Source organism: Capricornis sumatraensis, chromosome 23 (genome assembly GCF_032405125.1).
Source record: "Capricornis sumatraensis isolate serow.1 chromosome 23, serow.2, whole genome shotgun sequence".
NCBI classification, from domain to species: Eukaryota; Metazoa; Chordata; class Mammalia; order Artiodactyla; family Bovidae; genus Capricornis; species Capricornis sumatraensis.
The window spans coordinates 21,207,638-21,223,400 of NC_091091.1; the positions used below are offsets into that span (position 1 = coordinate 21,207,638).

The window sequence follows — 15,763 nt, forward strand, 5'->3', positions numbered from 1 at the left end:
TCTCTTTAGGGCCTCCTCTGCCACTCTGCTTTTTGCTCCTGTACATGCAGGCAGGAGCCTATTATTAAGTTCCTAATTTTTAAAAAATGCTCATAATTTTCTTCCGCCTTTCAGCATTGTGTTCATGAAAAGCACAAGACATTTTTCAAGGTCTAAAATAGTATGTCCTTTAGCCTTCCTCTTTCCCATGTCCTTTTCCTCATTGGAAGCCGAGTACTTCTTAGGGACATTTCTTAAACAGAATTGCTGTGAGCTGAGCTGTGTCCAAGAGGTGGGCCTCATACCTGAGGAGAGGCTTGTATGCAGTCTTTGTAACATCATTGCTCCCCAGTCAGGTATTAAGTGGGCGGTTCCAGTTAATCATGACATGACTTCAGTCTGCCAGGATCTATGGAATACACTATCCTCCAGGGGAAACCCTTCTAACTCACACTGGGTACGTGTCCTAATTCCTTTCCAGGAATAAATCAACTTGCCACACATAGCTCCTTCTACCAGAGGGTAGGGAAAGAGAGGGTTAGAGAAAGCATGGCAGCGGCAGCTCCGTGGGGCACACAATATCCTTTCTCACAGCTGTGGGTCATCAACCCTTGGTCCCTGCTGCTCATCTCCAAACGCGAGAGTGCTGGATGGCTGTGGAGCTCAGTCTTCCAAGAGCATTGAACTGTAGTCGCTTCAGTTACCTCCAGGGTAGGGCAGGGTAGCTGGCTGTGCACAGCGAGGGTAAGGAGCCCTCGGAGGCTTGATGTCAGCACTTGCTTACTTGGTTTTGCTCTGGCAGGTTGCTGATCGCCTTTGCAAATGACCGTGGAACCTATCTGTGGACTGGATATCTCTATTCAATCCTCCTGTTTGTCGTGGCCCTCATCCAGTCTGTCTGCCTTCAGTATTACTTTCAGCTGTGCTTTCTGCTGGGCATGAAAGTGCGGACCACCGTCATGGCTTCTGTATATAAGAAGGTATGTGGGGTATGCCAAGGACCACCAAAGAAGATCCCCTTAGTAAACATGAGCCTTTGTTCCACGATTGAGGAAAACTTGGTGGAAGTGATAACTGACCTCAACACTGAATTTTGGCTAAACATACAGCCTTCTTTAGACATTTCTTTGAAAATTAAAATGGAAAGTGTGTATACAGACATAGAATACGTGTGTGTGGCGGGGGGTGGGTGGTGGTGGTGGAGTGTACCCTACTGCAGGGAAAAGCTGGCAAACTCTTCGCTGCCCAGGATCTGCCTTTCAGCCTTGAAGGCTGGCATACCATCTCTCTCTTTCTTCTCTCCACAAGCTGACAACACCTTAGGATGGAATGTGAAGTCAGAAAAGCAGCTGACTAAAGGCAGACTCTTAAAATCACCAACATTTAAACCAAGTACTACGTGAAACTAGGCTCATGAGACCTGGTGTATCCATCTCAAATCACAGTTTTACCATAGACTATACTCTGTGGACCAGGGCTCCATCTCCCTGGACTGCCTTTTGCCTAGTGATTTCTTTTTCAGTCTTGAGTGGCAACCAACTCCTCCTCTGCCTGATTCCTTTTTTGGATTTGTAAATATCAACACCCTCACTCCAGTTATTAAATTCTGCAGACTTGGGAGCTTTTCCATTTCCTTAAGATGATTTTGCCCATCTTCCCTCTGGCCTGTTGCTTTATTTTTTTTTTTTTCCTATTTTTATACATGCCACATGACATGTGGGATCTTAGTTCCCTGACCAGGGATCGAACCTATGCCCCTTCAGTGGGAGTGTGGTGTCTTAACCACTGCACTGCCAGGGAAGTCCCTGACATGTTCCTTTTAGTGTTTAATTTTCTCAGAGCAACTTTATTTTCCTCTGTCCTAGACACTAAGGTGAAGTCTCATTTTTTCCCTTAAGAATTGAAAATAGGCAAGTATTGTTGTTCAGTTGCTAAGTCATGCGACTCCATGAACAGCAGCACACCAGGCTTCCCTGTCCTTCACCATCTCCCAGAGTTTGCTCAAACTCATGTCCATTGAGTTGATGATGACATCCAACCATCTCATCTTCTGTTGCCCCCTTCTCCTCTTGCCCTCAATCTTTCCCAGAATCAGGGTCTTTTCCACTGAGTCAGTTCTTCACATCAGGTGGCCAAAGTATTGGAGCTTCAACTTCAGCATCAGTCCTTCCAATGAATATTCAGGGTTGATTTCCTTTAGGATTGACTGGTTTGATCTCCTTGCTGTTCAAGGGACTCTCACAAGTCTTCTCCAGCACCACAGTTCGCAACCATTAATTCTTTGGTGCTCAGCCTTGTTTATGGTCCAACTCTCATATCCATACATGACTATTGGAAAAACCACAGCTTTGACTAGATGGACCTTTGTTGGCAAAGTAATGTCTCTGCTTTTTAATATGCTATCTAGGTTTCTCATAGCTTTTCTTCCAAGGAGCAAGTGTTTTTAATTTTGTGACTGCAGTCACCATCTGCAGTGATTTTGGGGCCCAAGAAAATGAAATCTATCACTGTTTCTACTTTTTCACCATCTATTTCCCATGAAGTGATGGGACTAGATGCCATGATCTTTGTTTTTTGAATATTGAGTTTTAAGCCAGTTTTTTCAGTCCTTTTTCATCTTCACCAAGAGGTTCTTTAGTTCCTCTTCGCTTTCGGCCATTAGTGTAGTCATCTGCATATCTGAGGTTGCTGATATTTTTCCCAGTAATCTAGATTCCAGCTTGTGCTTCATCCAGCCCAGCATTTCACATGATGTATTCTGCATAGAAGTTAGAAAAGCAGGGTGACAATATACAGCCTTGGCGTACTCCTTTCCCAATTTGGAACCAGTCCATTGTCCCATGTCCAGTTCTAACAGTTGCTTCTTGACCTGCATACAGGTTTTGCAGGAGGCAGGTAAGGTGGTCTGGTATTCCCATCTCTTTAAGAATTTCCCACAGTTTGTTGTGATCCACACAGTCAAGGCTTTTTAGTGTAGTCAATGAAGCAAAAGTAGATTTTTTTTTAATTCCCTTGATTTTTTTGATAATCCAGTGGATGTTGGCAATTTGATCTCTGGTTCTTCTGCCTTTTCTAAATCCAGCTTGTACATCTGGAATTTCCCGGTTCACATATTGTTGATGCCTAGCTTGAAGATTTTGAGCATTGCTAGCATGCTTAACATTGCTAACATTGCTAACCTTGCTAGCGTGTGAGATGAGTGCAATTTGCTGTAGTTTGAACATTCTTTGGCATTGCCCTTCTTTGGGATTTTGAAAACTGACCTTTTCCAATCTTGTGGCCACTGCTGAGTTTTCCAAATTTGCTGGCATGTTGAATGCATCATTTTCACAGCATCATATTTTAGAATTTGAAATAGTTAAGCTGGAATTCCATCACCTCCACTACCTAGTGCTTCTTAAGGTCCACTTGATTTCATATTCCATGATGTCTGGCTCTAGGTGAATGACCACACCATCATGTTATCCAGTTCATTAAGACCTTTTTTGTACAGTTCTGTGTATTCTTGCCACCTCTTTTTAATCTCTTCTACTTCTATTAGGTCCTTGCCGTTTCTGTCCTTTATTGTGCCCATCTTTGCATGAAATGCTCCCTTGGTATATCTAATTTTCTTAGAGACTTTTAGTCTTTCCCATTCTATTGTTTTCTTCTATTTCTTTACATTGTTCACTTAAGCAGACTTTCTTATCTCTTCTTGCTAGTCTCTGGAACACTGCATTCAGTTGGGTATATCTTTCCCTTTCTCCTTGCCTTTCGCTTTTCTTCTTTTCTCAGCTTTGTAAGGCCTCCCCAGACAACCACTTTGCCTTCTTGCATTTCTTTCCTGGGGATGGTTTCAGTTCACCACCTCCCCGTACGGTGGTACAAACTTCTGTTCACAGTTCTTCAGGCACTCTACCAGATCCAGTTCCTTGAGTTCCCTTAATAATTGAAAATAATCAAGTAAACTTCAGCTTAAAAAATAAATGAAAAGAAAGAAATGAAAATAGAGTAGTGGCTCTAAGCCTGAGGAGAAAATTCATCCAGAAGGAGACGATACTTTTGATAGCTCAGAACATCAAACAGTTGCCTCCTCTTCCTTTTTTCATCCACCACTGAAGTGTTCCATCATGGTGATTTCTCCATTAAAGTTCCTGGTTTTCTCCTCTGCTTTCGTCTCCTAAAACTCCAAGATGACTTTTGTCTTTCCTGAGTAGATGTTGACTGGACGAGAGACCCTGGGAGGTGATCCAGATGTCTTCAGATCAGAAGACTGGTCAAGTTCTTTGAACCCCTAGATAGCCCCACACTGGAATTTGTCTGCTACAAAATTGTTAACCCCTTTATTCCTTGTGGAGTAACTGTGTTTCTGTTGGTTTGCAGGATATGAGGTCACTACCCAGGCTGTCTCAAACATATCTATGAATGCACACTTTTACAATTGTGACAATTCATTCCTGCCTCTCTGATTCTTAATATATTCCAGGTTTTGCAGTTGTCACAATTCATACAAAATGTGTAAAATAGAGCCTTTAATGAGACCCCCCAATTCAAATAAATATTCTCCTAAAATGGAATTTTAAATTGACTAATTTTATGGTTAGATTATACTTCATTTATGAAATGTTATGAAACATATTTTACATCCATTACCAGTTCATAGCTCTGTGAAGTAACTGCATCATCCTTGTTTTAGAGAGAAGTAGGGCTTAAGATCATTTTAATGGCTAGAATCGCATAGACAGGCCCTGACTCCTGACAAGGGCTATGGGGACTATATTCTTGACTTTTTCACTCTATTGAGATTTATTGAGGAAAGAAAAGTATTGCAATTGCCTTGAAGGGTAGTTAGATAAGACTTTTTCCTTCTACTTTTCAACACCAAAAGGGAGGCAGAGCAGTGGACTGATTTCTCTAGAACCTTGGTGGCCTAACATTTTGGGAAATTTACTTCTTTTTACTGTACAACAAAGCCTTCTGATATATTCTAAAGACTACATTGATGGATTAAGATGACAGTAGAGCTTTTAGGAGGAGACTGAAGGTGGTATCTAGGGCCACTCATAGCCCATACACTGCCTTGTGGAAATTAAGCTTTCCTTCCTTTGGAAAGATGTGGGCCACACCAAAGGGTTGCTTGGTGAGCATAGTACCAGCTGGTTTCATGCAGCTACCCTCTCAGCCTCCAGCCTCTTGTCTGGGAGCATTTGTACAAGACACTGCCATAAGTCATCGACTGTGGGTCTCCGTCTTCTCATCTCTCTGAAATGATGGTTTGTGATACAAAATTCAGGCATTTAGATAGTGCCCTCAAATTTCCTGACAGTAAACAAGTCATTTTGCTTCCAGTATGTGAGCATCACAGCTTTCCTCTCCATTCTGAGGTCTCTGTCCTTCTTGGGAATGGCTGCAACCTCCTCACAGTATGGCTCCAGATAACATTGCCCCATTAAAGTCTGCAAGGCCAGAGTCAGTACAGGCTTCCTCCCTTCCTCCCTCTGTTCCTCCCATCCTTCAGTATTTGATTTCCCCACTGTGTGTAGGTAGTAAATTGGACAGAGGTAGCCGTTGTCCTTAGGGTTTTCTACTGGTGGAGAAATAGGAAAATACAATTAGAGTTCTGTGTGATGAATGTAATGGCAGAGATAAGCATTTGGGGAATACACAGAAGTAGCTAACCCAAACTTGGGAGTCAGGTGGAGTCATTTTCACCTAAACTGACACTAAGGGATAAATAGGAGTTTTCCGGGTAAGACAAGTGTGTGGGGGGGAGCAGGTGTTGGGGAAGGTAGAAATAGTGGGAAAGATTGGTCAAGAATGTGAGAACACTGTAAGATTTAGCAGTCAGACGATCACAGCCCCTTGGAAGTTATGTCCATATGGAGCCCATCCTTCTATCTTTCACTGCCTTCCTGAATCCCCTCTCACTTCCCAGTCTCCTTGGCCTTGTCCATGCCTCTCAATTCCAATCTTTATTTTCAGGCACTGACTTTATCCAACCGGGCCAGGAAGCAGTACACCGTTGGAGAAACAGTGAACCTGATGTCTGTGGATGCCCAGAAGCTCATGGATGTGACCAGCTTCATCCACCTGCTGTGGTCAAACGTCCTACAGATTGCCTTGGCCATCTACTTCCTGTGGGCGGAGTTGGGACCCTCTGTCTTAGCAGGTGTTGGGGTGATGGTGATCCTAATCCCAATTAATGGAGTACTCGCCACCAGGAATAGGGCTATTCAGGTAAAGAAACAGTCACTGGGGATATGTACATGTTCTTCAAAGTCTAAAGTTTTCTTACTTTATTCTGACTGGTGATTAAAGTTTGGGCAAGGCAAGGCTCATAGGAGACTTGCCACTGTCCCACACGAACTTGGCTTTATCTTCCCTTCCCATCTTCTGACCACTTTAGGGTTCATATTTCCTGTCTTCATTCAAGTCCCTAATTGGAGAGAGAAGAGCTGCCCAGGGACCCTGCATATAACATTTACACACTGCTATGCTGGGCTGTTCTTAAAAAGTAATTATGACCCTGGTTCTCTCATAGCGTTATAAACCAGCCACACAGAGCTGTCACAAGGGCAAACCAGACTTTGTGCCTAAACCCTGGCAATCGACCTTGTTCCCACCAGGCAGCAGAGCTCCCTGTGGACCGTCCTTATCTCTGCCAGAAATCATATTCTGGATGGGTGAACTCGACTGTATATGTGACTTAGTCATTCATTTGCTTTGCATTCACTGAGTTACAAATATTGGCCAAAAATTCATTTGGGTTTTTCCTAATGCAGAAAAACCTGAATGAACTTTTTGGCCAACTCAATATTTTTAAAAATGCTTACTGTACACCCTATTTCTGGGGGAACATGGCAGCAAATTAGACAAGGGTTTTGCTCTCATGAAACTTACATTCTGCTTGGGGTGGAGATTCAGGCCATAAATAAGTAAAAACAAAGAAGGAAAATGTCAGTAGTACTATGCAAGGAATTAAACAGGGTGATGTGATCCTAGGGAGTGGTTTTAGGTCACGGGGTCAGGAAAGGCCTCTAAGGAGGAGACACTGAGCTGAACTCTGGAACCTGAGGGTGAGGGAGGAAGACTTGGGTAAAACCTGGGAGGAGGGCACAGCCAGGCCAACACTGTTCAGGCTCAGAAGGGTGGTGAGTGTGGCAGGAGCAGGGAGAGCGAGGAGGAGAGCGGGAGAGACACAGCCCGTCACTGGGCACCTCAAGTTCTCACCGAGCAACAGCCGCAAGTGCCACTGAGATTTAGCATCTGAAGCAAAGCTGGACCCACTCACGTGGATGTTTGTTCTGTCTGTTATTCTTTCCTGGCAGGTTAAAAATATGAAGAATAAAGACAGCCGTTTAAAGATCATGAATGAGATTCTCAGTGGGATCAAGGTGAGAAGCTGAGCGTGGGTGGCTCTCTGGGAGCGTGACAACCACAGTAGCCTCTTGGCCTTAACAACCTGCTTGAGGTTGTGGACTCCTGCTTCTGAGCCTGGGGTGTCCCATGACTCCTGATCCATCCAGCCACAAGTCCCCTGTTTCTTCTGCTACTCCTCTCAGGCCTTCTTTTGATCATGATTTCTATTTATGTATGTTAAATAGTCTGTGTCGTTCTTATATTTTACTGTAAAGGTTGTCCGATGTGGGCGAAAGTAGACAGAATGCTATAACAAACCCCCATGGACTCGCCACCCAGCTCCAGCAATTATCAGCAGGACCTAACCTGTTTCATCTACATCCCCACTCCCCACTTCACACCTTGCTAGATTATTCAAAAGCAAGTCTCAGATATTTGGTCATTTCACTGGTAAACACTTTGTATGTGTTTCTAAAAGAATGACGTTAACGTAACCACAATACCAATAGCATACCTAAAAACAAATCCTTCTTTGATACCATTAAATTTCCCCAATTGCCTCATACAAGCCTTTTTTAATTTTATTTTTTACTGTTGGTTAGTTTGAATAAGGATCTAAAAACTGTCCATGTGTCGCATTCAGTCAATAGCGCTTTTAATCTACAGTAGTCCCTTGCCTGCCCCTTCCTGGTCATTTGATAGCAGAGTTTGTCTTATTTCCCATGCTTGCTTGTAAATTGGTGGTTAAATATAGAAACTTGAGTAGATTTAGTTTATTTGGTTTTTGTTTTTGTTTGGGATGGGGTTGGAGGGCTAGGGGTTGGGTAGTGCTGTGTGCTTCCAAACTTAGTGATGGTCAGTGTTTTTGGGGTCCAGGCACTGTCAGCCTGACTCAGCCTTTATTGTTCTTTCACCAAGAGCAGTGATTTGTGGCCCTGGCAGCACATTTCAACCTCCTGGGAGATTTGTAAAACCCACTGAGGTTTGGGCCTTACTTCAGACCATCTAAATTGAACTCTGGGTGGGGGGTGGGAGGGGTGAGACCCAGGCATGTATATAGTTTAAAAGCTCCTTAAGTGATTCCAATATGCAGCCAAACCCACTGAGGTTTGGGCCTTACTGCAAACCATCTAAATTGAACTCTTGATGAGACCCAGGCATGTATATATTTTAAAAGCTCCCTAAGTGATTCCAATATGCAGCCAAGGTTGAAAACCACTGTCATAAAGGTTTTAGCAGCCGCTGTTGATCACTACCTTGTTCTGTTATTTCATTGCCAAAGGGTGATGCTTTAATTCCTTTGTTCCTTTGGCATTGCTCAGTGGGAATTCTATAATGAAGAATGATTTTTAATCAACTAGTTGGTTACTCTAAAGTAAAGGACAGGTAGGATAAATACACACTTCTGTCCTCTATTTACTAGCTTTCAAAATAATACATTTCATCAAATTCTTTTTTAATCTAGACATTTTTTGAATTCTTAGACTTTTTTTTTACTTTTTATTTTGTATTAGGGCATAGCCAATTAACAATGTTGTGATAGTTTCAGGTGAAGGGACTCAGACATATATATACTTGTATCTGTTCTCCTCCAAACCTCCCTCCCATCCAGCTGCCACATAACATTGAGCAGAGTTTGGCTGAATTAATGGACTTTAATATTACCCTAAACCTCTTGAAAATAAAGAGGCCCCTTTGAACGTCTGATATTTCTGCAGACAGAGCTCTGATATGCCTTACTGCCAATGTGGCAAAATGAGAAGATAGACCTGATTTTGAGTCTTAGCTCTTACCACTCACCAGATGGTGACTTTGGGCAAGTTACTTAGTCACTCTCAACCTGTTTCCTTATTGTTAAAATGGATACAATAATTCTGAAAGAGTAAGCAGCTACTTCTTCCTGGTTTGCCCAGAACTTTCTGGGTTTAGCACTGAAAGCCCCGAGTCCTGGGCAACCCCCTTTAGTGCCAGGCAAAGTTTGTCACACTTAGGATTAAGTAAGACAGAGTACATAAAATGCTGTGTACCTTGTAAGTTGTCAACAACTGCAAGCTGCCTTTCTGTTGTTGTTCAATCACTAGGTCGTGTCTGACTCTTTGTGACCTCATGAACTGCAACACACCAGGCTTCCTTGTCCTCCACTATCTCCTGGAGTTTGCTCAAATTCATGTCCATTGAGTCAGTTACCTTTCTGTGATCACCTTCTATAAGCTGAATTTGTACCTCCCCAGTTTGGGGGAGTGTTTCCTAAACCCTGTGTGGCGGGGGTCGCACCTGATTTCCTGCTGGGGCAGCAGTGTAAGCTGTGCACTTCTCTATTATTAGATACTGAAATATTTTGCCTGGGAACCTTCATTCCAAAACCAAGTCCACAACCTTCGGAAGAAAGAGCTCAGGAACCTGCTGAGATTCGGGCAGTTGCAGTCTGCAATAATGTTCCTCTTATACTTGACTCCGGTGCTGGTGAGTGACAGGAGTCAGTTGACGCGGTCAGCTTCCTGGAGAGAAAGGTCTGTTTAGATAGATGAGAGGTGCCTAGCACCCCTAGGCCTGACCCTGAAATCCAAGGAACTCTGACCCACTCCTTAAGTCATCATGCTGTCCTTCCTACCTCACGGCCCCTAGATCTAGTTTCACCCTTAGAAACAGTTTGATTACCTGGCTGCCTGGAGTAACTACAAGGGATTCAACATGAATGTGGTATCTAGGCATGGTCTGCATGGGAAGGCTTCTCGTCTGTAGGAGGAGGAATGCTGATCATAGGAGCCAGGATACTCAAGCTCTGGTCCTAGCAATGCCATTAGTTGACTTTGTGACCTCAGGCAAGATAGTTCCTCCTCTTCTGGGCTCAGATTTCTCTGTAACATGAAAGGTTGAGATAATCCCTGAGACTCCTTCAACTCTGATACACTACTTAGAACAAGGCTGCTTGATCCCTTTCGGAATAGGTCACTGATGGCTCTTCTTTTCCAGGTGTCTGTGATCACGTTTTCTGTTTACGTCCTGGTGGATAGCAGTAACGTTCTGGATGCACAGAAGGCCTTTACCTCCATCACCCTCTTCAATATCCTGCGCTTCCCCATGAGCATGCTTCCCATGCTAATATCCTCCATGCTGCAGGTGGGTAGGGCCTCTCACCGCCAGCTGAGTGTGCTCAGTTGCTCAGTCGTGTCAGATGCTTTGTGACCCCATAGACTGTAGCCCACCAGGCTCCTCTGTCAGTGGGATTGTCCAGGCAAGAATACTGAAGTGGGTTGCTGTTTCCTTCTTCCCCTGGTTAAAAACCTTAGATTCCAGAGTGACTGGTATGTCCTATCTCATTTCCAAATTCTGCTAGTGAACCTTCACTTAGAGAGATTGGTTTGGTCTCTGGAGACCAACAGCATGATTTAATAAAGTCACAAGTTCTTTGAACCCCCGTTTTTCTGACTATAAACTGAGGATAACCATACCAATCTCATACACCTAACAGGGAGACAAGGTTTTGAGAGTGTTTAGTGAGACTATTATGATTAGCTCTGCTCCTGGAACACTTCTAAGCCCTTTTCTCGGTTCAGTTTCCAGCATCTTAGGGTATTTATAAAGCATTAGGGAAATATGGCACAAAAGGAGAGAAAAAGCTTCTCTCTCTCAATTAAAAAAAAAGATGGCTACACCAAGTCTTAGTTTTTTGTTGCAGCATGCTAACTCTTAGTTGCAGCATGCAGATCTAGTTCCCTGACCAGGGATCAAACCTGGATCCCCTGCACTGGAAGCACGGAGTCTTAGCCACTAGATCAGGGGACTTCCCTTTGTCCAGAGACTTCTCTTTGTGTGAAGACACATGGTGGTAAAACCAAATGCAATCTGGGAGCCTCAAGCTGTCAGAAAACTAAGTTTGGAATCCAGTAGGCTTAAGATAGTCCAGAGGGAGTGTCTGGGTCCTGAAAACTGAGCACAGTCACTGAGATGGACCAGGTACCAGGCCTCAGGAGGATGTTCCCAGGGAGGTGGCAGACTGGCGAGGCAGCCAGGATGACAAAGTGTGGTGACCTGTGTTCATCCAGAGGTGACTGGCTTCAGAGAGTTCAGGCCCTAGGAAGGACCAGGGTTTAGGAGGAGCCCTTCTGGCCCTGGAGGATGTTAAGAAGGCTGGTAGATCTGGCTGAGAAAGAAACAACACGCTCTTTTTAGAGTCGGATGGTTTATCACATTGATAGCAAAAGCAGGATCAACAAAGGTGACAACTCTTTGCAAAACAAAGGAGCCAGATGAGCAGGCGAGTGGGCAGTGAGGCCCTCTACAGGAGCTGATCCATACCGCAGCCATCCAGTTCTAGAGCCCACAGTTGTGCTTCAAAGAGGGGGTGAGGCAGAAAGTGCAATGCCTGCTTAGCCACTCAGTCATGTCTGACTCTTTGTGAGTCTTTGAACTGTAGCCCACCAGGCTCCTCTGTCCGTGGGATTTTTCAGGCCAGAATATTGGAGTGGGTTGCTATTTCCTCCTCCAGGGGATATTCCCGATGCAGGGATTGAACCTCCTACATCACAGGCAGATTCTTTACCTGCTGAGCCATCGGAAAAGCCCCCCAAAGTGCAGTACTTCCTCGGAACCCAGGTCGTGACAAGAAGCTGTCTCGTGACAGCCTGCCTGGAAGGGAGGAAGTGAGAAACATCCTTGTAAATCCCCTCAAGTTCTCCTGTTCCGGGGGGACCACAGGGCATTCTGCCAGTGCTTAGGTCACCTGCAATTTAAGCCTGGCCTAAGTGGAGATATGCAGAAGGCAATGGCACCCCACCCCAGTGCTCCTGCCTGGAAAATCCCATGGACGGAGGAGCCTGGTAGGCTCTAGTCCGTGGGATCACGAAGAGTCGGACACGACTGAGCAACTTCACTTTCACTTTTCACTTCCATGCATTGGAGAAGGAAATGGCAACCCACTCCAGTTCTTGCCTGGAGAATCCCAGGGATGGGGGAGCCTGGTGGGCTGCCGTCTATGGGGTCGCACAGAGTCGGACACGACTGAAGCGACTTAGCAGCAGCAGCAGCCAGTGGAGATATGCCAAGTCACTGTGGTTCCATGGCCACTTCCTCCACAGAGGGTCCCAGTAGTGATTCAGGACACTGCCTGGGTCATCAGAACGTGGACTCAAAGAAGAATATGCCAGGGGCCCAGTTACCAGATTCAGACAGAAACTTCATCTTAGAAGGAGGCAGAAAACAGTTTCTGGATCTAGGTCCGAAGCCTGGAGACAGCAGAGTAGAATTAACCTCCCACCCACCCATACCACCACCACCGCAATGAGTTTTCTGAGGGGCTAAAATAGAGCCTCTTAATTTTCCTGTGTTCAGAGTAGGGTGGCTCCTAGAGCTGAGATGTGGCTGAGTCAGGGGTGAGGGAGTTGGGGAGTGGGTAGGGAGCCAGAGATTCCAGCTGTGGTAAATCGCAAATCGTAGGCAAGAAGCCTGGCAGGTTGACTGGTTGACTGTCTGATTCTACATCTAAGGCTGATGGCGAAGTCACACTCCTGTGTCTCCTTGTGCTCATCATTGAACTTTGTTCCTCTGTGTCCTTCTCTAGGCCAGTGTTTCCACAGAGCGGCTAGAGAAGTACCTGGGAGGGGATGACTTGGACACATCTGCCATTCGACACGATTGCAATTCTGGTAAATGAATTTGGAAGTTGCTTCCCATATGTATTCACAGTGCTGGCCCCAGGACTTTGATATACAAGGGCAGAGCAGCAGCAAACTGAAGGAAAGGGAGAGCCAGGGGACTTATCTTGAATCTATATTTGCACTGGTATTACTTCAATTTTGCATTTATTTAGAACAGATTTCTTAGCCAGCCAGATTGCCGAGCAAAGCTGGGCCAGCTGTTTTGAGAATAAGTGGGGAATCCTGCAAAGGATCCACAAAACAGAAGTCATGATGGAGCCAAGTATGTGGAATTGGGAGGGGAGGCTGAAGTGAAAGAACACACAGGTTCCAAAGGTTTAAGGACTGAGGGGCGTTCATAGCCAGAACGAGCCATGGTTCTGGAATCCAGGGCAGGAGTGGCGGAGTTTGTATATGGAAGTGGAATTTATACAACAGACTAGGCGACAGAGGGCCTGGGAATGAACCCAGAGTGTCTGTCGATCAACAGTCTGGGCTACCAACTGGCTTGGGACTCCTAAGTAAATAAAGGACTTTGTATGCAGGCGACACTTGGTCTCACCCCTGGGGCTTTCATTTGCCTCTTGACAGCTCAGGATTTAGCACCAGACAAAGGCAGGCTCTTCTGGAGGAAGGAACAAGGGACACATGAAGGCTGAGAAAAGGCAGACAGACATGCGGGGACCTACATCTGACTTAAAGACAGGAATTTTTCTCAACAGATAAAGCTGTGCAGTTTTCTGAGGCGTCATTTACCTGGGACCATGATTTGGGTGTCACAATCCAAGAGTGAGTTGCCTCCTTTTCTTCTTGCTGTATTTTAAGATTCTCCTTGCTGGTCTTGTCATAGGGAAATTCCATATAATATACCACATGGGGAAGCAAGCTGTGCCCATGTTCAGTTAGATACTAGTGCAGGCTAAATCCCTGGAGGGATAAACTGGCTGCAGTCCCTGTGACTGCACCTGCCCTCCTCCTGCCCCCGCCCACCGCCGCTTTCCTCCTGGGGGACAGTACAACTGAGAACCTGTGAAGACATGTGTTCTCCAGATTGTGGATGGAGGCAGCGCAGGCTGGCAGGTAGCCTAGGTCTCTGGATGTGCCAGAGGGTACTCACGAGAACCTAAACTCAAGTTCACTTATTCACTGAAGAATAGTTATCATGAAGGACCCAGAGGGGATGATGTGAGCTGCTTCTATACTCAACTTCAGATCTGGAATTTTTCATCTACATAACCCCTTCTCACATTCTGCCCTGTAGGTCACTCCCTGCCTTAAGCCAACCCTTTCTTGCCACACTGCTGCATGTAATGTGTTCCTTAAGCACTACGTGTGTGAGCACACCAGCTTCATCACGAGCACAGTGCCGCAGAGTACGCCAGGAGCCCGAGCAGGCCAGGCTTTTTCACAACTGATTACACCTAATAGTCTTCCTGCCACTTTCCACACTCTCTCTTGTTTCTCCATCCTCTAACATGGACCCTGGAGCTTGCCTCAACATATGTCAGTCCAGAAGCCCTGAGCCCTCCTAACCTGAAAGCCTCAACTGTATGAGAGAGGAGAGTGGACATAGCTCCCACTTTGCTGGTAGTATAAGTCTAGAAGGAGCCCAGCTGGGTGGGCAGGTTCAGAAAGCCTGAGAACAAGTTCCTAATGTTCTAGGAACTTTTAAATATTAGGACTAGAACGAGAGTTTCCCAGAGCCTGGCCCAGTGTGGGCCCCTACCCAGCCACACTCAGCCAAATCTCCAGGGAAGTGGGCAGGACATCTGTGCGCTCAGTGAGTATTTTATTGAATTGCTCTTCTCATTGAATAGTCGAGTTTGGGATGCATTACTCTGTCCCAGCCCCATTAGTTTAGAAATTGAGAGTCCAGGAGAAGTGAGACTCTAAGATCACACAGCTCAGCTGTAGCAGAGTTGGGATTTGAACAAATAGGGTCTTGTTCAATGGTGCCACATAGTTCTGAAATTATTTTTCCATTGGAAACTGGCTTTTTGCACAAACAACTTATAAATTAAGCCTTACTCTCTAAAGTCTTAGAGGAAAAAAAAAAAAAACATTAGAGGACTACTTTGAAACTTTGTATATCCAAGATATATTTTCCAATCTTGAAGGAAAATCTCCTTTGGCATCTGAGAAGTCCTTTGGGCATCTGAGAAGTGGCGTGAACGTCTACCCTCCACTTCCTTCAAGTACACTTCTCTCTTTCAGTGTGAACTTGGACATTATGCCAGGCCAGCTGGTGGCTGTGGTGGGCACTGTGGGCTCTGGGAAATCTTCCTTGATGTCAGCCATGCTGGGAGAAATGGAAAATGTCCACGGGCACATCACGGTCAAGGTGAGAAGGAATGCCAAGGAGAAGACTTCTGACACTCAGTTGTGGGCAGCGCTGAGTGCTGCCTTCTCATAGGGAGAAACAATTAGAATCTGATAACCGCTCCTGTCAGGCTGCCGTTGGTGGGGTCTCGGAGACATCTAAGAGACTTATAAGCTATAGATTCTTTGCCCTACCCCACATATATAATCATATTCTGGAGTAGATTTTAAAAACCTGCATTTTTAATGAGCTTCCCAGGTGATTCTCATGTGCATACTGAAGTTTGAAAACTTGAAAGATATCTTCTTTCAAAGTATAGGTAATTCTACTATAATCCATGTTTCTGAAAACCTCCTAATCTACAAAATTATGCAGTAAAAATAAGAGGACTTGGGGGAAAGAGCTGGAACAGATCATTTAAAATATATGCAGCCAGGCTACCAACAAAACCAATAAGAGCAGTAACAGTAAAAACAGTAGCATAGTAAAA

General features: G+C 45.0%; 1 protein-coding gene across 1 annotated transcript in view; it reads left to right on the forward strand.

The window, feature by feature from the left end:
* The window catches only part of ABCC2 (ATP binding cassette subfamily C member 2), a 73,596-nt gene that overhangs the window by 23,098 nt on the left and 34,735 nt on the right, over positions 1 to 15,763 (forward strand). Inside the window, exons 9-16 of the mRNA XM_068961577.1 lie at positions 782 to 959; positions 5,941 to 6,195; positions 7,287 to 7,352; positions 9,643 to 9,780; positions 10,291 to 10,437; positions 12,878 to 12,962; positions 13,676 to 13,742; positions 15,168 to 15,294. Coding sequence (XP_068817678.1) covers positions 782 to 959; positions 5,941 to 6,195; positions 7,287 to 7,352; positions 9,643 to 9,780; positions 10,291 to 10,437; positions 12,878 to 12,962; positions 13,676 to 13,742; positions 15,168 to 15,294 — 1,063 coding nt within the window. The remainder of the gene's footprint in view (positions 1 to 781; positions 960 to 5,940; positions 6,196 to 7,286; positions 7,353 to 9,642; positions 9,781 to 10,290; positions 10,438 to 12,877; positions 12,963 to 13,675; positions 13,743 to 15,167; positions 15,295 to 15,763) is intronic.